At 38.7% G+C, this 23068-nt stretch overlaps 2 protein-coding genes across 2 annotated transcripts in view; one reads left to right on the forward strand and one right to left on the reverse strand.

The window, feature by feature from the left end:
* LOC127657522 (SNF-related serine/threonine-protein kinase-like) overlaps nt 1–16166 on the forward strand; it is a 73681-nt gene extending 57515 nt beyond the window's left edge. Inside the window, exons 4-6 of the mRNA XM_052146357.1 lie at nt 3544–3756; nt 8585–8719; nt 12554–16166. Coding sequence (XP_052002317.1) covers nt 3544–3756; nt 8585–8719; nt 12554–13901 — 1696 coding nt within the window. The 3' untranslated portion in view covers nt 13902–16166. The remainder of the gene's footprint in view (nt 1–3543; nt 3757–8584; nt 8720–12553) is intronic.
* A 3200-nt stretch (nt 16167–19366) lies between these two features.
* The window catches only part of LOC127657524 (anoctamin-10-like), a 48679-nt gene continuing 44977 nt past the window's right edge, over nt 19367–23068 (reverse strand). Inside the window, exon 14 of the mRNA XM_052146361.1 lies at nt 19367–20819. Within this exon, the coding sequence (XP_052002321.1) occupies nt 20793–20819 (27 nt within the window). The 3' untranslated portion in view covers nt 19367–20792. The remainder of the gene's footprint in view (nt 20820–23068) is intronic.

Here is a 23068-nt window from a genome sequence, read left to right on the forward strand (position 1 = left end):
TTGAATTTACAAATTAGTGTTCTGTTTTTCTTATGTTAACGTTTATTTCAGTTTTTTGAGCATTTGATTTGATTCATTTATCATTTTAACTTTTTAAATGTTTGTCAGAGTCTCTCTTGATTTTCTGTTTTAAGTGCTTTTGTTTGGATTTCTATTTCTAACTATGTCAGGCAGATTAATTTAGTCACTGCCTTGTTGCGTAATATTCTCACTCTCATTAAACAACTACCTCCATTTAACACATTTGATTTGCATGTGAAATTCATGCTATTGAGCTGAAGCAAAAGCCCTCCATCTCCAAAACCTGAGCTTTCATAAAATCTTTGCTTGTCTTCAGCTGATAAGAATAATTTAACCAATAAAATGGCCTTCTCCAACAGTCCGTGTACATGGTTAGTGATTACCTCAGGCGTAATTGTCATTCCCGGATGAGGAAGGGCATAAATCTGTACAGAGAGAATTTTGTTTTTTTAGATAAAGCACTAAAGCCTCCTCATCGTGCAGCTAAAGCTATTTTCTACTGTGGAGTGCATAAATGGAAAGCTACCATAGCATGAATATTTCATAGGCGAACGTGTTAAAAACGGCAGTGGATTGAAAGTAATAGTTGGCTATGAATCTTAAGTGGTGTCCTTTTTCTGGCGACAGATGCTGTTTGGAGGATCATTTATGTTTCCTCAGATGCAGTAAAGAACCAGAAATGTGATCAAAAAGAGGTCAAATATGTATACTTTTGAGCCTTTGAGATATCAGATCAGTTCATAGTTCTTCAGGACTTTTTGTGTTGACATCAGAAGGTTACACCTGTACGCCATTACTTGTCCCACAGTATTTGACAATTACACTCTTATTATGTTACCCTAATGACAGCTGCTGTTGCCAGAATGGCCAATGACTGTGGCTATTTCTGAGACCCTGGTGAGGAAACGTCATCACAACAGCTTTCAGTTTCATCCCCTGTCAAATTGTGGCAGTGAAAAATGGTGGCTTTAATCTCTTCAGTTCTGTTCTAAAAACATCCTGTTGTTTCAAATTCTATTTTGCCACTATAATGGTAGGGACTAGATTCTGGTTCTGATTTTGTTTCTACCAAATGAATCCGGTTCCTTACTAATTCAATTAGAATTAAGTAAGAATGATTCATGATTCTTCCATGATTCTTTCTGTAGTTTTTCAGAATCTAAAATGAAATATGTTTGGGAAATAAATCTTATTGCATTCACTATCCTGAGCAGCCTGTTTGTGATCAGTTTAGATTTCAACAGAATAACAATTTATTGTGGTAATAACAAATCTGACATATATTGTGTTGCACCATTCATATCTTTACTCATTCATATCTTGCAACATCATATCGCTGTCTTGCTGTCTTTATCTCGCCTAAAACTGTACCTTGTACTTTTTTGTAAGGCATGTTATGTATACCGACTTTTTAATCACAGAAACCAATTAATCACAGTGACTCCGCACACAGTAAATGGTGTGCTCAAAAAAAGTGCTTATTTGCCCACACAAAATAAGTATTTTCATGTATAGCTAATTTATGTTACATTATCAATAAATATCAATAAAAACCATTGGCAATTATGATTTCCCCATTCTTCTAAATGGCCCTTCTTCAAAGGCGGCCACCATTCCCATCTCCGAGCACCACTCCTGCAATGAGGGTGCTCCAGCCGACCTCCAACCCCTTATATGTATCTGTTTGGCGATCATGACACTGGTTAAGAACCAACTCTTTATGAGTCTATTTTCAACATCGATGACTACCCCATCACCCAAAATACAGAGTCTGGGGCAAAATGATACCCAATTGCTTAGTAGTCGCACACCAGACTCTGAAGCTTTAACCAACACTCCTGGACCTCAACACATCAACAAAAGACATGGGTTATGTCTCCATCCTCTGATTGACATCGCCAATAGGTGGGTGTGTCTAGAGGGGGTCCAATAGAACCAATATAAAATCTTGAATTGTATAAGGTGCATGCTTGCATCTCTAGATGCAAACTTGATGTTTTTTAGAATACCAGCCCAATACTTTTCAGTATTGAATGTGCTATATTTATAATTTATCTTGCATCGTCTGCCATCTTGGATTTATTTTCCCACTGAGCTCATCATGGTGCATTCTGGGATTGCCTACCCAGGGAAGGATATATACAATGATAGATTAAAATTTGGCCAAAATTAGATATCTTAGAAGGCAGCATAATTAAGATACCTACCTTTTGGAACAGCTTTCGCACCAGGAACACTCCTATGATGTCTAATTTGCTGCCTTAAAACTCACAAGCTTTAAACAGACCCTCTGTCTGTTGATAAGAGTCTGGCAGCATATTCAAGAGTAGACAAACAGGCTTATTCTCTTGCCAGTTATCATATCTGTTTGTTCTCTACTTGCCGTAACAAATTTGTTGCCTGCAGATAATGGCTAGAGCAGGCTGGCTGCTTCAGTGGAGATGATTTTCAGGCCACCGCTGTAAGCCCGCTGAATAAATTTAGTTGCCAGACAGTCCATTATTCACTTATTACAGCAAAACTAAATTTGTACTAAAAGTACATGTTGTCTTATGAACAACTCTCATAGTAAGCAACGCTTATGAGCCTAAAATACACACAACACTGTAGCAGTTCTTGGTTTACTTGGAGTGAGTCAATTAATTCAGTCAGCTCCAAAGGATTCATAAGTCTTTTTGATTCACTAAGATGAGCTGGTTCATTGAGTCATGCATTTGGGAATCAGACAACAGTTGTTGATTCACTAAAAAGAACCAGCTCATAAGAGTAATTTGTTTGTAAATCAGATTCAAAAGAACCGGTTCAAAAGACTAATTTGTTTGGGAATCAGTCTACTGGTAGTGCTTTATGTCTCGTCACGCTGTAGATTCAGTAGCACTGTTGCTGTGGCACTTAAAAGCAAAACAGGAAACAATGTCTGAGTATTTTAGTCTGGTTTTCTGTCCGCTTCACCAGAAGAATGCACGTTCAAGAACCGTTAACAAAAATCATCATCAAAATCATTAGGTTTTTATTATGATGCAATCATTACCAGATCATTTTTATGTATGGTGGTAGGGTAAATAAAACTTATTCGTACATCCAGTGGAAATTCAAGAGTGGTCTTCCCTTCATCCCGATGCCATGAATGCTCCTGAACATTGCTTTCATCTTACTTCGAGATGTACTGCTAATGCTAGGTGCCCACTGGTGAAGAAGAAATCCGCTCAGCCCTGCACACAACGCCAGAGAGCTGCCGCTGCAGGGCGAGTTTGTAATGTACAAAGCCATTGTGTCAATAACAATATGTCTACTGGGGGTAAACTGATATAAATAGTTTGGCTGATGCCGATAATTATCTATCTTTAGCTGATAGCCAATTTGATAGTAGTCCTGAGCTAATCCTTTTTTTGTCAGAAGAGATTCATATATAACTATAACACAGCCCAGGGTTAAGGTCTGAATGATGCCTAGAACTAGGCTTGCATGTGCAAGATGTTTCTGATATGCATCCTCATCTTTTTCTCTTCCTGTTTTTCACAGCCTGATAAACCGTATGCTTCAAAGGGATCCAAAGAGGCGAGCATCACTAGAAGAGATCGAAAGTCATGCATGGCTTCAAGGGGTGGATCCATCTCCAGCCACCAAGTTCAACACCCCACTGGTGTCCCACAAGAACCTGTCTGAAGAAGAACACAACAGCATCATCCAACGCATGGTGCTGGGAGACATCGCAGATAGAGAATCCATCATTGAGTAAGACAAAGCCAAAAGCCACAGTTGCAGATTCATTAAAAGATACATTTATGATGCTGGGACTTGTCTGTCATTCTTTTGTTTGCCTTAAGTTCCTTAAGTGGGATTGTCTCAAAATGACAGACTACTTTAGAAAAGTCAGTGTCTCCAGGTTTCAGTGTAATCAGATCTAAGTGTTTGTTGTATAGACTGACTAGCTAATCTTTGCTTGAAGATTAGTTAGCTGGTGACAACAATTTTAGCATCACAAGTGTTGTAGTGGTTTTACTCTGGTTTCAGTGATACTCTTGTCAAGTGAGAAGTCTCACTCTGAAACATACTCTATGCAAGTACATGAAGGCAATCTTGATAGCACAAGCTGTTCCTTTTTTTAATGTGTCTAAATATAATCTTTCAAAACAAAAGTATGTTATGAATTTGCAGCATTGCCTCAAGGGTCTCTATAGCGGGCACTGTCGTCTGCAGTCAGTTTCTCTGTTAGGTCAGCAATATGATGGCTATGATTGTTTGGAAAAGGGGAACCAAAATGGTTCCCCTTTTACTCATTCACTCACCCTTATGTCATCTCAAACCTGGATGTCTTTCTATCTTGTGCGGAACACAAATTAAGATATTTTAATAGAAATGTGAAGTTTATATCCATACAATGCCATTGGGTTCCAAAACCTTAAATCTACAATAAAGAATAAAGACAGCATTAAGGTAAATCATATGACTCAGGGTTTAATACATCTCTTCTGAAGCATTATGGTCGATTTTGGGTGAGAAACAGACTAAAATGTTACTTCTTATTCTTTATAAATTGTGACATCAGCATTAACCTTGGCGTGTTCATGAGAGAAGCTCGATTAAACATACTTGCGGTTTCCCTGTGCTTGAATTAAACCGGTGGTATCACTTCAGAAAATATGGATCATCCAATGCATTATCTCGGGTCTGGATTAGAGGTCGACCGATTAATCGGCCGGCCGATTAATCGGCCGATTTTTTTTGCATTTTTTACATAATCGGCATCGGCCAATATCCACGCATATCAAGCCGATTATTAGGCAGGCGCATCTGTGGGCAGCCTAGTGTTGTTGTGGAACACGTGTTCGACGCACGCTGCCCCTAGAGTCATTTTCCAGCAGAGTGAGCAGACCTCATCCAGTGCCTAAGGAAGGAGCTAAGTTCCTTGGAGAAAACAGTAAGGGTTAAATTTGTATAACTTCTTTAGATTTAATTAAAAACTTTTGATATGTTACTGCCAACTGCAAGAAAAAAACGTGACAAACGCGATAGTTGACATGACGTTCGGCTACTTTGGATATTGATAGCGTAGTTGAAGTTGCATTATCACAGCAGAAGGGTTGCTATCATGTCACAATAAGGAAGCAAGAATTTTGCAATTACAGACAGTGAATCTGAGACTTTTATTTGTTCTGTTTGTGTGTCTTATATTTGAGAGGGTTGTCACTCAGTGCAGATAAATAAGTAATAAAAATATACCAACGCAGTATCTGAAGGACTGGCTTTGGTAAGCTCGGACGTTATCGGTTCTGATGTCGGTACTGGAGAAATTAAGAAAATACATTCTTTATTGCTATAAAGAGAAAGTTATTTTATCTCGCCAGCCATTTCTATGAATAATAATATGAAACCATTTTTCTGTGATGCAATTTAGCTATTCGCAGTCAGAGAGAGAGAGAGAGAGAGAGAGAGAGAACTCGCTCACGCGGTGCCACAGCGAGCACAACACAGCCCAGCTAAATGAGTGACAGAACTAAACATTCAGACATAGCCTGGTTTAGATCTGTTATATTAGTCTGATTTTATTTTAGATTTTGCCTTCCAAAGATTATAAAAAGAATATTTATACATAAGCCGCATTCTGTCTAGCACAACTTCCTTCCCTTCACAGCGGTGCACTGACATTTCTCCCTAAAACTCAAACTTAACGTCAGAATCAGCACGATCGATGATTGTTGTAAAATGCAGTCTAGCTACTGTTGCTAAATTGCGGGACGCGTTTAATAATAAAAAGAGGGCAAGAGATACCGTTCCCAAGGCGGCGCGCGCTCCGAAACAGAACGCAAAGAGACAAGCAAAGTATAGGCTACTTTGGGTTTCATGTGTGCGTTTAAACGATCAAATATACACAAAAATATGTCAAAACGACCGGCTTGGAGATTCACTTAAACACAGTTTATGTCTTAAATGGACGTAGTTATGGAAATAGTTGGGGAGAAAATATGCTGCATCAGGAGCCTATTAGATCTGAACTCGGTCTTAAAGGGGAAGCTGTCTATTAAACATGTGACGATTGAGCCATTACTGCGAATCAAACAAAAAGGCAAAGAGAAAATCACTTACAGCTCTTGAATGAATAACTTCTGCATTAATAAGCATTAATCTATCTATGATAAACTATGCAGTGTTATTTTACAATTGATTACTTTATTAGATTTCTTTTTAGACCACACCTGAACAGTAATGTTAGTAGACCTTCCTGAAATTAAATCACTATGCCTATATAACGTTTATCTTTGTTTAATACATATATATATATATATATATATATATATATATATATATATATATATATATATAACAAAAGAACCGTTAAGAATACCGTTAAAGTACGGATCGATAAGCAGTATCGGTAAGATAGTAATACCATTAAAACCTTAACGATACCCATCCCTAGTTATGCCTGTGCTTCTCTTGGATGCTCTGAATATTGGATTACATGTCTGGATTGCCCCTTAATTAAAGCTGCATTTGGATCTCAACCTTCGTGTCTCGGAGCAGTTCGTAACACCTGCTTTGTTTATTTAATATATATGTTATACATTATTTATACAATATGTTTTTACATTATACATTTTTAATTTAAGTGTACAAGTGCAGATCAGGTCAAGTGTTCAATAAATGTATTTGTTGAGAAATTTTGTCTATCTTAAGTAATTATTTGTGTTACATTTTATCTTTCAAATAAAAGGTTCAAATAAGAGGTTAAAAACAAGCACATATCGGCCAAAATAAATCGGCAGCATTAATCGGCCATCGGCTGACCCGGATTTCAAAAGATCGGCATCGGCCTGAAAAAACCAATATCGGTCAACCTCTAGTCTGGATTACTTTTATGCTGTACTAATGTCCTTATTGGCGCTCGAAAGTGTTGGTCCCTGTTGACTTGCATTGTATGGATTTAAACTCATACATGTAGTATATGAAAATATCTTTGTGTGTTTGTGTTCAACAGAATAAATAAAATCATACGTGATTTGAGATGGCACAAGGGCGAGTAAATGATGAGAGAATTATCATTTTTTAATACATGTTTATTGCTTGCTAACTGAATATTAAAACATCCTGTTTAATGTCACAGATATTTAAAGGTAACTATATCCCCCTGAATTTAATGAGGAAGCTGGCTGCAGGAAACCTCCACATAGCCTATTGTGAACTGTCACTCAGAAATGGTGAAAAAAAAAAATTCACATCAGTAGGAGTACCATTTTTCATAAGTGCTGAAAAAAAATAAGTTAATCTCGCTGTCAGTGGAGCATGAAACGTTCACGGTGTGGAAGACTCCTGCTGTACACTCTTGTAGTGAGATTCATGCTGGGTTACGGTTCAAAGCATCTATCAGTCACTCCTCTCTGTCTTTGATACCCCTCTCTGGCAGCTGGGGAACCCCACTGTGAGAAAATGCAGTCAACCCGCCTCAAAGGAACCCACAGGAGAAGGTGTCCTGTGATTTGGATGATTGCATTAAAATCCCACGTACAATGAGATGGAAGCTAGATAAAACAGATTTGTGGCAACAACTCCTCTACTCTAAACAGCTTGGAGAGAATAAAGCTGGACTCCTGAGCCTTAAACACAAGCCACAACACTGGATTCAAGCCTTTCCAAAGGATTATTTTCACTGCATGAGTTTGTGGTTGCTGAGCCCTCATTTGTTCAATTGGTAGTATGTAATCTCTGAAGAAGCAGTGTAGTCTTGGCTAACATGCTCAGAATCACCATCTTGATGTTAACTGCAGAATCTCCCACTTGTAATGAGCCAGTGGATGATTTTTCATGCCTATTTTAGTCGCAATTGTTCAATATTAAGAGCAATATACTGATCAAGACCTTTTGAGCTAATAGTGGCTACTGGGTCTGTAGTTGTTAGAGTCCAAGGAGGTCTATAATACCAGGAGAAATCTATCCATTTGCATTCCTATCTCAGTGGTAGTGGCTTTGCTGGCACATGACCCCCTGGAAGTACGTGATTTGAAATCTGACCTTTTTGCTCATGGGTGCTCAGTTCTGCAGCCAGGTTTTAATTTTTTTAACCAACCACCTGAGCTGTTAATGTTATGTGATTAATCACTCTGTAGCCACAGGAAAATGACATCACGACAACACTGATTGTCTGATGGCACCACAAGTTTGGGCACAGTCCACTTCAAACCATTCACGAGTAACTATTCTGAGCTGTGACGTAATCTGAAATTTTTAAATCAGTAGGCAGGATTTTGTTTTTCTTAATTTTTCAGTAAATCCATTTCACACTTTTACAAAGCCATCAAAACAATTCTTCACTGGCAAAACATCTACTGTATATATACTATAATTAAATATTTGTGATTTCTATTTTGCTTAAAAATGTTTGTTTTGTAGCCAGATGGTGTAGTTATGGCATCTGTCAACTAACTGGGCCATGCTAACCACCCAAACCTTGACCCCTTGTCAGAGTCATTGAGTTGTACAAGTAGTTGACACATTGAATTGTATGTTTCTTTTATACTGTCTGTATTTCCCCCTCACTTGTTCATTCTCTTTGCGGTTTCTCCAGAGCCCTAGAGACAAACAAGTACAACCACATCACTGCTACTTACTTCCTGCTGGCTGAACGGATCCTGAGGGAAAAGCAGGAGAAGGAGGTGCAACCTCGTTCTTCCAGCCCCAGTAACAACAAGGCCCATTTCAGGTACGGCTGTTCTCCCACAGCTTCAGTCCCATGTGGGGTTTACTCTTGTCTCTGTGATTCATATAGACACTCGAGTCTTGTCTTGAGGAGAATCCTGCATAATTATGGATTGATAAGCCCTCTTAGGTTTCTTAGTTTTGGTGCAAAAGACAATGAAACGCTCAATGTTATTTCTTGGATAACTAAACATTCTCAGTTTCACCCAATTGGTTTTGTCGTGTTAAGCCACATGCCTTAAGCGCATGATATAAAGTAAAATCGGAGAGAAAAGCATTGTGGTGCCATGTTGTAAAGAATAACTCTGTATCTCTCTCAGCAGGAGTAGAACATTCATCTCTTCTGATATAAACTAGTTCTTGAGCAGAATTCCTTGGTCACTGCTTGGAATGTCTTTAGTTCCTCAGGTTTTAATGGGAGTTCTCCTTCTTGTAAGGTCAGACAGTGGATTGTTTACATAAATAAAACATTTTACAAACTTTTTTATGTAGTGAACTTTAAAACCAGAATGCATTTATTTGCCAAGGAATTTGTGTTGGTGCAGGCAATCCCAAAAATCCAAAAACAAATTCCAGCAATACAACAGTTAAAAAAAAAGCTCAATATTTAAAGATGCGTAATTGAATCTGACTGATGCCAAACTCCACCAGTTGAGGGACCATGGGTATGTGCAAAACCTGAAAAATGTTGCTTTATCAGGCAGTATTCAGAGGTAGGAAGGCATCAAAGCATGTCTGAATCCAATGTTATATACTATTTACTGAGTCACTCTTCTCTTCCTATAATATCCCAAATCCTGTTTGTTAAGGTTCAGCCTTTGGTTGAAAGAAGTTAATTAATTGATTAATGTCTTTTTGTAATTCTTGTGATTCTATTCTGTCAAAAAAAGGCATTGTAATCAATCAAGATATTTGCTTGGTTTAGCTTTACAGTGTTACTAATAGTTTAGTTGTTAAGGTTCTCTTAATTGTCTCAATTCAGTCTGCCCTGTAGTCTCGTATGCAAAGGACTAACAACAGGTTTGTTGGCTCTTAGGAGAAGGTGTCTGTGCTTAAAGAGGGGCATAATTTATCTGAGCCCATGGGATGCCAGTTCTACTTGATGTCAGGATCCCTGTCTGATCTTGGTGCTTTGTGTGGACAGCCAGCACATCCTCTGAGCCTTGTACCGGGTGACAAATGTGTTTAAGAGATGAGGCAGAAATTGGTTCGGACTGACCTAGAAAAGCAGTGAGGCTGTAGATCCCTTCTGAAAAGAGCAAAGAGTGGATGAAATGAGAGAATGTGGTGGGAACGAGAAGTAAGTGAGGAAGGAAAAGAGATAGATCTTTGGGATGCAGGCAGGCTCCATCTTTATCATCATATACAGTGGGTACGGAAAGTAATCAGACCCCCTTAAATTTTTCACTCTTTGTTATATTGCAGCCATTTGCTAAAATCATCTCATTTTTTTTCCTCATTATTGTACACACAGCACCCCATATTGACAGAAAAACACAGAATTGTTGACATTTTTGCACATTTATTAAAAAAGAAAAACTGAAATATCACATGGTCCTAAGTATTCAGACCCTTTGTTCAGTATTTAGTAGAAGCACCCTTTTGATCTAATACAGCCATGAGTCTTTTTGGGAAAGATGCAACAAGTTTTTCACATCTGGATTTGGGTATCCTCTGCCATTCCTCCTTGCAGATCCTCTCCAGTTCTGTCAGGTTGGATGGTAAACGTTGGTGGACAGCCATTTTCAGGTCTCTCCAGAGATGCTCAATTGGGTTTAAGTCAGGGCTCTGGCTGGGCCATTCAAGAACAGTCACGGAGTTGTTGTGAAGCCACTCCTTCGTTATTTTAGCGGTGTGCTTAGGGTCATTGTCTTGTTGGAAGGTGAACCTTCGGCCCAGTCGGAGGTCCAGAGCACTCTGGAGAAGGTTTTCGTCCAGGATATCCCTGTACTTGGCCGAATTCATCTTTCCCTCGATTGCAACCAGTCGTCCTGTCCCTGCAGCTGAAAAACACCCCCACTGCACGATGCTGCCATCACCATGCTTCACTGTTGAGACAGTATTGGACAGGTGATGAGCAGTGCCTGGTTTTCTCCACACATACCGCGTAGAATTAAGGCCAAAAAGTTCTATCTTGGTCTCATCAGACCAGAGAATCTTATTTATCACCATCTTGGAGTCCTTCAGGTGTTTTTTAGCAAACCCCATGCAGGCTTTCATGTGTCTTGCACTGAGGAGAGACTTCCGTCGGGCCACTCTGCCATAAAGCCCCGACTGGTGGATGGCTGCTGTGATGGTTGACTTACTACAACTTTCTCCCATCTCCCGACTGCATCCCTGGAGCTCAGCCACAGTGATCTTTGGGTTCTTTACCTCTCTCACCAAGGCTCTTCTCCCCCGATAGCTCAGTTTGGCCGGACGGCCAGCTCTAGGAAGGGTTCTGGTCGTCCCAAACGTCTTCCATTTAAGGATTATGGAGGCCTCTGTGCTCTTATGAACCTTAAGTGCAGCAGAAATTTTTTTGTAACCTTGGCCAGATCTGTGCCTTGCCACAATTCTGTCTCTGATCTCTTCAGGCAGTTCCTTTGACCTCATGATTCTCATTTGCTCTGACATGCACTGTGAGCTGTAAGGTCTTATATAGACAGGTGTGTGGCTTTCCTAATCAAGTCCAATCAGTATAATCAAACACAGCTGGACTCAATTGAAGGTGTAGAACCATCTCAAGGATGATCAGAAGAAATGGACAGCACCTGAGTTAAATATATGAGTGTCACAGCAAAGGGTCTGAATACTTAGGACCATGTGATATTTCAGTTTTTCTTTTTTAATAAATGTGCAAAAATGTCAACAATTCTGTGTTTTTCTGTCAATATGGGGTGCTGTGTGTACAATAATGAGGAAAAAAAATGAACTTAAATGATTTTAGTAAATGGCTGCAATATAACAAAGAGTGAAAAATTTAAGGGGGTCTGAATACTTTCCGTACCCACTGTACCAGAAATAGTATCAAGCATCACACTAATGAAAGAAACATTCAATACTATAAACATGCTTCTGTTTGCAGTATTTACCCAACTTGAAACAAGTTTAATATTTTGTTTATCTTTGCTGACAAATGTTATTTTGGGGTCTCTGGTAGAAGTTTGGTTTATAATCTATAAAAACAAAATCTGAAAAGGTGGTTTTAACAAAAACATTAGCTGAACTTGTGTTTGCATTATTATTCCCATTGTTTGACTTTTTTGGCTTGTTATATCAACATTGAAGCTTATGGAGTGTTAGTGTAGTTTAGTGTAGTTATGACAACCAGGCAGGACGTGCCGGAGCTCAGTTCCGCTGATTAGCTTTGCTTCAATAGCCCAATAAACCTTCTTGGATGGTTATTTATTTCCATAGCGACTTAAAAAGTGCACATATTGTGTAAATGATAACCTAGCATGTGGCTAAGGAAACAAGTAGGTACATTAATGGCAAGTTGCTGCTTGAGGTCTAAATTATCTTGTGAGTCGCCATGTTCCTTTGTTGAGGGTTTGGCACGATAATCAAGTCTGGCTTTTGTCAAGGACTTTATCTATCATGAAGGTTTGGGCTGTTTTTAAAAGGCAGTCTCCAGAGCTTCTATCCATATATATTGTTTTTTTTCTGGCAATGTCCACCTTAACTGTCTAAGTTACAAAGTAAGTTACAACTTTTACTGTAGCTGCTTTTGACTTTGAGGAAGCATGAACTCTTTCTATTTAAAGCAGAATCTGGTATTTTCTTTTGTTTTCAGAAGCCTGCGCCATCTCTGGAAAAGGTTATTTATATCAAGACCCATGTCCTTTTCTTTTTGCAGGCAGTCATGGCCGACCAAAATCGGCATGCATCAGGACATTGAGGACAGCTTAGCATCTTCGTCCATCTCTCATGCTGGGGGTCCTCAGTCTCCGGCTCGCAGTACAGAGAACTTGCTAAATGGTCATAGAAATAAGGGGCTTCTAGAATTGAGCCGTAGGGAGGACACCAGTGGAGTCTCCAACAGCTCTACAGCACCTACCGCTCTGCAAACAAACCCCCTCATGGTACCTCTTTCTTCTGCTTCAGCCAAGCAGAGAACCTGCCTTTTTCGAGTGGAAGAGGATGAGGAGGAGGAGGAAGAACAGGAGCCTTCGGCACTACCTACCCAGGTGGTGATGCGGCGCAAGCCACTGTCCATCACTAACAGGCTTACGTCTCGCAAGAGCGCCCCTGTGCTCAATCAGATCTTCGAGGAGGAAGGTGAGTCAGACGATGACTTTGACATGGATGAAAGTCTTCCACCCAAGCTTAGCCGGTTGAAGATGAACATGACATCTCCTGGTACGGTCCAGAAGCGCTACCACCGGCGCAAGAGTCAGGGCCGTGGTTCAAGCTGCTCTAGCTCAGAGACCAGCGATGATGATTCAGAGAGTCACCGTCGGCGTCTAGACAAAGACACAGGGTTCACCTACAGCTGGAACCGCAGGGACAGTAGTGAGGGTCCACCTGGAGATTCTGGGGGCAATGGGGGTGGTAGCAGTGGAGGACAGAGTAAACCACCTGGGGAGGGTAACTCAGGACCAGACAAGAGCTGTCCTCCAGGAGGAGGAGGAGGAGGAGGGAATAGTGGTAGTACCGGAGGAGGAGGAGGTGGTGGAAGTGGTGGTGGAGGTGGTGGGGGGGGTACGAAAGGACAGGGTGGCCCTTCCAGCTGTTCCCGTAGCAACAACAATATTTCATCTGGTTCGACGCGTAGTGCGGCTCGGAGTGCAGGGGAACTTGTAGAGAGTCTCAAGCTCATGAGTCTCTGCTTGAGTTCTCAGTTTCAGCATCGCAACTCTGGAGGAGGGGGAGGACGACGGTTCATCCTTGATCCCCAGAGCTTGTCCAGTGTTAAAGTCCAGGAGAAATCCTCCTGGAAGATGTGCATTGGTTCGAAAAGCAATCTAGACAAAATAATCAACCCTGCCTTGAATGGTGGTATTGGGGCAATGGAGCATTATCCAGACCAAACAGCAGTCATGCTAAATGAACTTGGCCTGGTCAAGGAGAACAACCTGAACTTGAAAAACAATGTTCTCCAGCTACCTCTGTGTGAAAAGACCATCTCCGTGAACATCCAGCGAAGCCCAAGGGACGGTCTGATCTGTGCTTCAGCCCAGGCCAGCTGCTGTCAGGTCATATGATGTTGCATCACATGGCTGGTTCTCAGATTGGTTTGTTCCTATTGCCACATTTGTAGCATAAGAATGACTTGAGTTCTCTATGAGTAGCTGTATATGACCTCTCTCGACCCCAACCTGACCTTTAAACCTGCCTTCTCTGTTGTCTTAATCATTCTCATTACTTATTTATTAAGTTTCTACTCTTGGACCCACTTGTTTTAATGAAGTGCACACTGCTATCCTTTTTCTTTTTTCCCCATTAGAATTTAATAGAATTCAAAAATTGTTGTCAAGTCCTGTTTATTTTGCTTTCATAGCCCTCAAAATAAAACGTTCTTACATTGAATTCCAAGATTTTGACAGCCTAGTCTTTCAAGAAGAGTTAAAATAAAATTACCTTTAATAAAGTGAGATATATAAATTAAGGTCAAAGGTATAACAAAACAGAACATGGCAATTCGTAAAACAAGCTCAATGTAAATATAAGAATTGCAACTGGTCTTGTAAATTTAAAGCCCCATTATCATTGTAAAGTGACGGTTTGAATAGTAAAACAATAAAAGCAATATTGAGAGTAAAGAACCAATATAGTCATTGCGCTCTTTGAGTCGTAAACTAAATTACTATTTTGCACACTGTTTTTATTCACCATTTTTAAAGTGCTGTTGACCATTTCCATTTCTTTGTTTAGAAAGTTTCTGTTTAACTTAAACTTTTGAGGTTATGGACAATCAGTTGCAATAATAAGGAACATTTTTAATGGGTCATTCCCTTAAAGGGGGTTACAGGATAATCCAGATAACTTGGATTTTTTATTATTTTGTTTAAGATGTATTGCCATACATGTTCACCAAGTTCATGATTCACACCACACCTTAAGATTTGTTCAAATTGTGTGAGTTTAAGGAAAGATTTGTTGAGATTTAAGTGCAATTTATACAAGTTAAGATGGTAAATTTTGTAATCCCCTCTGTGAAATGCCCTCGTAATGTTTGCCAAATTTGCATCGCAGACAGCACCATGGTTGTACCCAGACATAAATGTGTTCATCATAGTTTTTGTTAAATTATAAAATTATCATTGTACGATGGTGCAAGCATGGTCTACAATTAGGATACAGTGAACATGCAAATCATAGTGGGAATAATTACAGTGGAGTTTCTGCTAGAGTAAAATCAAACCCACAGACACCATCAGGCCTTTGTAGTACTGAATGGTTTTAACCAGTAGCCCATTTAATTATTTTTTTAAATACAAAATTTGAATAGAGAAATTACTTTGTCATTAAGGACTTTTCTTTGGCTTCCGAAATTATTTTTGGTTGCAGATCCCAATCTCACCCCTGTTGTTATTGTACTGTTCAGCATTGAGTTACTGTATGTACCAGTCTCAGAATGGACTGGCCATAGGGGCTGTTTATACAAGTATGTATATATATATTTTTAAAAATTTTATTTTTTGAAAGGACTGCTGTTTTAAAATGCTGTGTTGGATGCAGGCCTTGGGCTGACTTCCAGTTGGGATAAAACGGGGCTGTTTTGTCACCTGGCCACCTCTTAACAGATAAATAAATGGTATATCTTATATCAGGTGTGACCACTTTATCAGGAAATATGGCTTTGAGAGTAAGCAATTGGGTGACAATGATCTGGTATATAAAACAGTCAAAGCTCTGCAGAACAGTGAGAGTGAACGAAAATTGGGTGTGAGATATTTAAAGGGCATTTGCAATAAGCTAAGCTATAAGTTGCAGCTATATGTAAATATAATTTTTGTTGTTGTTGTTTTATATGTCAAACCTGTACATCCTTCAAATGGCTCACTTGACCTAAAATTATCTTAAGTATTTCTGTTTGTTTTGTGTTTTCGTTTTAAGAATAAAGTCTGTAAATATAGGTGTACATATGGTGCTCTATACTTAGAAATGCAGTGTTGGACTTCTTGTTCATAGCTGTAATATAGCCTTATTAGATATGAGTGTCAAAAACAGAGCAAGGGAGGTTTAAATGAAAACTATACTATATGCATAATGTCCGTCTCTGACTTTGTCCTACCCTAATGTAAACAGCTAAATGACATGTGCATGTGTTGTGCGTTTGACATTAATGATCCATGTCCATTCAGAGGAAAAGAACCACCATGAAATGTTACAGGACCAAACCATGTACTGACCTCAAAAGATGAAAAAGAAAAAACAAGCAAAATTAATAAATGTTCTGTTGCTGAAACTTGTCCTTAAACGTTACATATAGCTATGGTGATGTCCAAAATTAAATGTGAAATATGTTGTCTTTAAACCTTGACTTTTGTCTTCTTTTGGTGGGGGGTTATCATACTGTTGGCGCAAAATGTTTGTGCAAAATGAAGGATCAGAACATACACTACCTGAAACACTTGACTGAAATGTTTCTCATGATTTAAAAAATATTTTGATCTGAAGGATCTCAATTATAATAAAGAACTTAAAAAAAAAACAACTTTTGATCGGTAGTGTAGTTGATAGATATGTAGTAACATGTATTGTATTTACATATATTTAGTGGCTGAACCTCTTAAGAACATGTCTGGACCATATCTCACACCAAAATCCAAAGAAATAGATAATTATATTGTGCTTGATGAAATTCCAGGATCATTGGCAAAAAAAGAAATGTATATAGATTGAGAAAAAATTGAATGGCAGTATTTGTTGTACTGCTAAAAACAAGTGTAATGTAATGGGCACAAACACATTGCCGTTAAGAATAATGGAAATTAAGATAATTATGCTAGTAATAATAGGTGTGTCACAATAACCTTTAACATTTTAATGATCCAAAGAGGCAATATTTTGTTAATGATATATGTGTGGCTGCAGTGTATAAAATCATGCAGATATGGGTCAGGAGCTTCAATTAGTGTTCACATCAACCATCAGAATGGGGATTTTTTTTTTTATTTAGTCCGTGGCACAGTTATTGGTGGTTTGAGTATTTCTGTAACTGCAGATGTCCTGGGATTTTCCTGGGAACAGTGAGCGGCAGTTCTGTGGATGAAAACGGCTTGTTAATATCAGAGGTGAATGGCCAGACTGGTCCAAGCTGACAGGAAGGTGACGGTAACCCAAATAACCACGTTACAACATGCAACACGTTGAACATTGAGGCGGCAGAAGCAGAAGACCCCTCCAGGTAGCACTAATGTCATCTAAGAACAGAAAACTGAGGCTCACCAAAACTGGACTGTAGATGATTGGAAAACATCACCTGTTCTGACAAATCTGGATTTCTGCTGAGGTACACAGATGGTAGGCCCACTGCAACCTTTGTTTGGTTGACAGAAGTGGAACACATCATGGTCTTCTGCTGTTGTAGCCCATCTGCCTCAAGGTTCGACGTGTTGTGCATTCAGAGATGCTGTTCTACAACAATTGTACAGAGTGGTTATCTGAGTTACCGTAACCTTTCTGTCAGCTCAAACCAGTCTAGCCATTCTCCGTTGACCTCTCATCAACAAGGCATTTTTGTCCACAGATTTGCCGCTCATTGGATGTTTTTTTGTTTTTGGCACCATTCTCTATACACACTAGAGACTGTTGTGCATGAAAATCCCAGGAAAATCAGCAGTTACAGAAATACTCAAACCAGCCGTCTGGCATCAACAATCATGTCACAGTCTAAATCACTGAGATCACATTTTTCCTCATTCTGATGGTTGTGAACATTAACCGAAGCTCCTGACCCACATCTGCACGATATTATACATTACACTGCTGCCACATGATTGGCTGATTAGATAATCTCATGAATAAGTAGATGCACAGGTGTACCTAATAGCGGTGAGAGAGAGTGAGACCTGAACATGTTTTCTTGAGATTCACCATAGTACTGCATTTCACAACAATAATTTCACTTAAGAAGAGGAAGTCGTTGTATTGATAAGCAAAGAATGATATAAGAGGAAATGTTCAAGTACTTAGTTACTTAATCAATACAGTGAATAGACTGATTTGGAAGAGATGTTTAATATTTTTGAACAGAACATTTCAGTGTGTGCTTTATGTACAATGGAGAGAAAAAAAATTGGTTCAAAGTTTTACTGGACACTTTGTGGAAAGAAGATAAACATGACCATGCCCATAATCACCTGCTGCTGAAAGCTATTTCCTTCTGATTTACTGTCCGCTAGCGCTGCCAAGGTGTCTCCAATAACCTGGAGCTTTTCAGGGGTGTCTCAAGTACATGTAGAGCATCAATAAATTGGTCAAACACAGCATGCATCCTGTCAGTCGAGCACCTTGCGAGCACACAGACACAATCTGCATATTGTCAGTGTCATCTCTGGTCTCTGAGACAGCCTCAGTGTCAGAAACATGACAAGCAGTTCCTTATTTCGACCAAATCTTTTGACATGACTGAATTGGCTAGTCACACTGCCGGTGAGGTCAATCCTCAGCTTTAGGAAACAACTTGGAGCAAAAACACCATTCCCCCCTGAGGCTTTTGGCTCCCAAACCTAAATAATTTCATAAAGGTCCATAAATATTTAAGGGTTAATGGAGGCTTTGTATCAAGGACCATTTCTGATTAATACTGGAATTTTTATATTTTCAGATTATGTATACACTGTGTAAACATTAAGCTTATTATTATGCAGGAGAGAGCTGGCATACAGAATATGTCTGGATTAATCAGAATGAAATATAAACACCTTATTCGGAATATCCTTTGTTCATTTCCATTTTCCATTTCCAAAATGTAATCATGAGCCTTAAGACACATAGCAGAAAGGTCAAGCTATGCTTGATGGTGCTTGCACATGAATGATCTGTTATTCATAGAAATCTGGTTATACTGGTTATATAGAGGTCATTTAAACTTGTTAACCCAATATTCCGGTTTCTAAAAAAAAAAAACCCAGATAACTGGCATATGCCTGGATTAATATTACTTCTGTGCCATGTGAAAACCTTATTTGTAATATCCTTGGTGCTCCTAAATATAGGCAGCAGTGAAGTCAATTTAATGAAGAGCGAGCAAGAGATTAGTTTAATAAACATTGTTTATATATAAATAAACATTTAAAACGAAATCTCATGATTAAAATGTTGGGCTATTGTGTGCTGTTGTCAAAGACATGAATGAGAATTAATTTCCTGTTGTTAAATTACTGTCTGGAACTGTCCAGAAAAAGGGCAGCATAATGGCAAGAGTGAAATCTCAATTTCAGAATAAAATAATGGGTAGAGAATGTGCATGTCTTGTGTTACTCTTTATATGCTGGTTATCATGTATACAGAGCAGTGTCAATACCAGAGTATATGAAACGTTTTACAGAATTAATTAAATCATTTTTTATGTGAGGTGCAGAAATAGCAAACAATACAATCAACAAACCATTGTAATAGTCTCCCAAGATTTGTTGCATTGTTAGTAAAACAATTGCTGGTTATAAGAGTGATAAAGACCTGGAGGACTAAAACATTTCTGAAAGTCACAGACACCTTTTCAAAGTCGTAATCAAACATTTCCATCTCTGGAAGATGTGGCAAATACAAGAAACACAGGTTATTGTTATATTTAAAGATTTTATTTCCAGGCAGAGAACGTTGAATATGCTTATCTTTAAGTACAGCATTGGGTGAACATGAGATCAGTAAACAAAAGGCATAACATGTAAATACAGTGAATTTAAAAGGCACTGCTAAATCTTTGGAACCAGTTTCATTTTGTCCAAAAAAAAATATAAATATATATATATACACACACACACACACACCGATCTGCCACAACATTAAAACCACCTGCATAATATTGTGTAGGTCCCCCTCATGCTGCCAAAACCATGCAAACCCACATCTCATAATACCATTTTGAGATGCTATTCTTCTCATCACAATTGTACAGAGTGGTTATCCGAGTTACTGTAGACTGTCAGTTCTAACCAGTCCATCAACAAGGCGTTTACATCCAAAGAACTGCCGCTCACTGGATGTTTTTTGTTTTTGGCACCATTCGGAGTAAATTCTAAAGACTGTTGTGTGTTAAAATCCCAGGAGATCAGCAGTTACAGAAACACTCAAACTGGCCCTTTACTCTGAATGGTGCCAAAAACTAAAAATATCCAGTGAGCGGCAGTTTTGTGTACGGAAATGCTTTGTTGATGAGGTCAACGGAGAATGGCCAGACTTGTTCTAACTGACAGTCTACGATAACTCGGATAACTGCTCTGTACAATTGTGCTGGGAAGAATATCATCTCAGAATGGTATACTGAGATGCGGGTTGGTGCAGTTTTGGTGGCAAGAGGGGGACCTACACAATATTAGCCAGGTGGTTTTAATGTTGTGGCTGATCGATATATATATATATATATATATATATATATAAATAACTGTCAGTTAGAACAAGTCTGGCCATTCTCCGTTGACCTCTCATCAACAAAGCATTTCCGTGTATGGACACACACACAAAATGTCTTTGTGTTTTGTATTTCAGGCCCAAAGATAAATAACTTTTCAACAACATTCTTTACAGACAGTATTTTAGACAGCTTCAGACATTCAGACAGCAATAATATTTTGAAAAAGAACCAAATTCAATCTGGTCACTTGACCTCAAACAATCCACCGATTGGATACCCATTCCCAACCCATCTCTCATTGTGTCAGTAACCGTTATAATGAGTAAAATAAATCATGAAATAATATGGGCATGCTTCAATACCAGAAAAAGATAATAATAATTAAAAAACAAAGTGTCATATTCAGAATTAGTATTAGCCATTTTTGCAAATAACATGGCAAGGAGTGCATATTTAAAGTCATTTAAATGTAATAATTTATGGTGTACATTCTGTGCACACCTTAATTAATGTCCTGTACTTTCATGTTTTTCACCTCTTCTGTTGTCATCGCATGTCACTTATTAGTATTTCAGATCTCCGCGACTTCCAGCATTTTCTGCAAAAACAAAACATTTCAAAACATTAATTATGGAATTATTTTTGAGCGGACACCAAAAGAAATCACGTTTATTAGCATGTAGACACTCAAATATCAGATGAAGAGGGGTTAAGGAAAGACACCTGGGGTCTCTGTTGACAAATCAGAATGTATTATAATTAATTCCAAGAGATTTCACATAAATAAACATTTTATGTTCTCATATGGCTTATTTTCATACTCTTACAGGTTTCAGTGCAGGAGCGTGGATGTAGGCTGATTTAACATCAGCTTTTCCTAGTCTAAACAATTCTTACATGTTAGGTTATAAAAAGCAATTCAATGTTTGACTTCATACATACAGCCCCAGGCAGGACGGCTCTTCAAATGAGTCATGCTGTGCTTTCAGAGGTGAGCAAACAGACTGCTATTAAAGGACCAATATCTACACTGCACTATTTTGAAAGCTTTTAAAAAATATAGAACAAGGCAAGCTACTAAATCAAAATAAATACGATCAAAATAAACCCACATACGCATAACCGATCATTCCTCTGCCGCACACGCACACTTCACAAACTCTGGGCTATGCTGAGATTCATTTAATCAATTAATTTCACTGTCTGCAGCAAACCAGAGCAAATTACATTCTCAGTAAAAAGGTGTTAGGTGCAATTAACTTTTCAATCAAACGGAGAGATCAATAGCGCTGGAGCTGCTGACGCTGTCATTCTGTTTGTGTAGTGGGGTTCACAGAGTCCAAGCTCTAGCCCCATATGACAAAAATGCACAATAGTTATTATCCAGCATTAGAAAAACTGTATTAAATAATTAAAGAGGTCTATAGAACAGTTTTTATAATATGTATGGCCTACACTGAAATATTTCAATTTATTTTTTTGTCCTGTTCCACTCACAGACTGTAGATGTAATGAATTAGGTGCTGGTTGGCTATCATCGTAGTCTATCATAGTGAAACCTATTTTATATGTTTTGGGAATTTTTTATTATTATTTTGTAAATTCCCATTAGTTATTATTTATTATTTTATCCCCTTTTCTCCCAATTTGGAATGCCCAATTCCCACTACTTAGTAGGTCCTCGTGGTGGTGCAGTTACTCACCTCAGTCTGGGTGGTGGAGGACAAGACTCAGTTGTCTCCATTTCTGAGACAGTCAATCTGTGCATCTTATCACGTGGCTCACTGTGCATGACAACGCATGTGGAGGCTCATGCTACTCTCTGCGATCCATGCACAATTTACCACACACCCCATTCAGAGCGAGAACCACTAATCGTGACCACATTGAGGTTACCCCATGTGACTCTACCCTCCCTAGCAACCGGGCCAATTTGGTTGCTTAGGAGACCTGGCTGGAGTCACTCAGCACACCCTGAATTCAAACTTGCGACTCCAGGGGTGGTAGTCAGCGTCAATAATCATCCAGGCCCCCAATTCCCATTATTCTTAAAGGAATAGTTCACCCCAAAATGTAATTTCTCTCATGATTTACTCCCCCATGCCATCCCAGATGTGTATGACTTTCTTTCTTCTGCAGAACACAAATGAAGATTTTTAGAAGAATATTTCAGCTCTGTAGGTCCTTACAATGCAAAAAGTGAATTGTGACCAAAACTTTGAAACTCCAAAATCCACATCAAGGGAGCATAAAAGTAATCCATATGACTCAAATTGTTAAATTTGTGCGTTCAAAACACAATATTATAGGTTTGGATGAGAAACGGGTCAATATTTAAGTAATCTTTGGTCATAAATTCTCCTCCCTGCCCATTAAGGGGCAATATGCTAGAGGGATGTGAATCACCCAAAATAGAAGGAGAATGAGAAAGTGAAGTGGAAATTGACTGAACAGGGAGGAGAATTTATAGTAAAAAAGTACTTAAATACTGACCTGATCTCAGCCACACTTATCAAATCACTTCAGAATATATGGATTAAACCACCAGAGTCATCTGAAGTACTTTTATTTTGCCCTTATGTGGATTTTGGAGCTTCAAAATTTTGGCACCCATTCACTAACATTGTCTTGATCTACAGAGCAGAGATATTCTTCTAAAAATCTTTGTTTGTGTTCTGCTGAAGAAAGAAAGTCATACACATCTGGGATGCATGAAGGTGAGTAAATGATGAGAGAATTTACATTTTTGGGTGAACTATCCCTTTAACAGTGATACTCATTAGACTCACGATAGTGTAACAGTTTATTTTTAGTTTTATTGTATTGCAGTAATAATAATACTATACA

Source organism: Xyrauchen texanus, chromosome 17, assembly GCF_025860055.1.
Source record: "Xyrauchen texanus isolate HMW12.3.18 chromosome 17, RBS_HiC_50CHRs, whole genome shotgun sequence".
Classification (NCBI taxonomy): Eukaryota; Metazoa; Chordata; class Actinopteri; order Cypriniformes; family Catostomidae; genus Xyrauchen; species Xyrauchen texanus.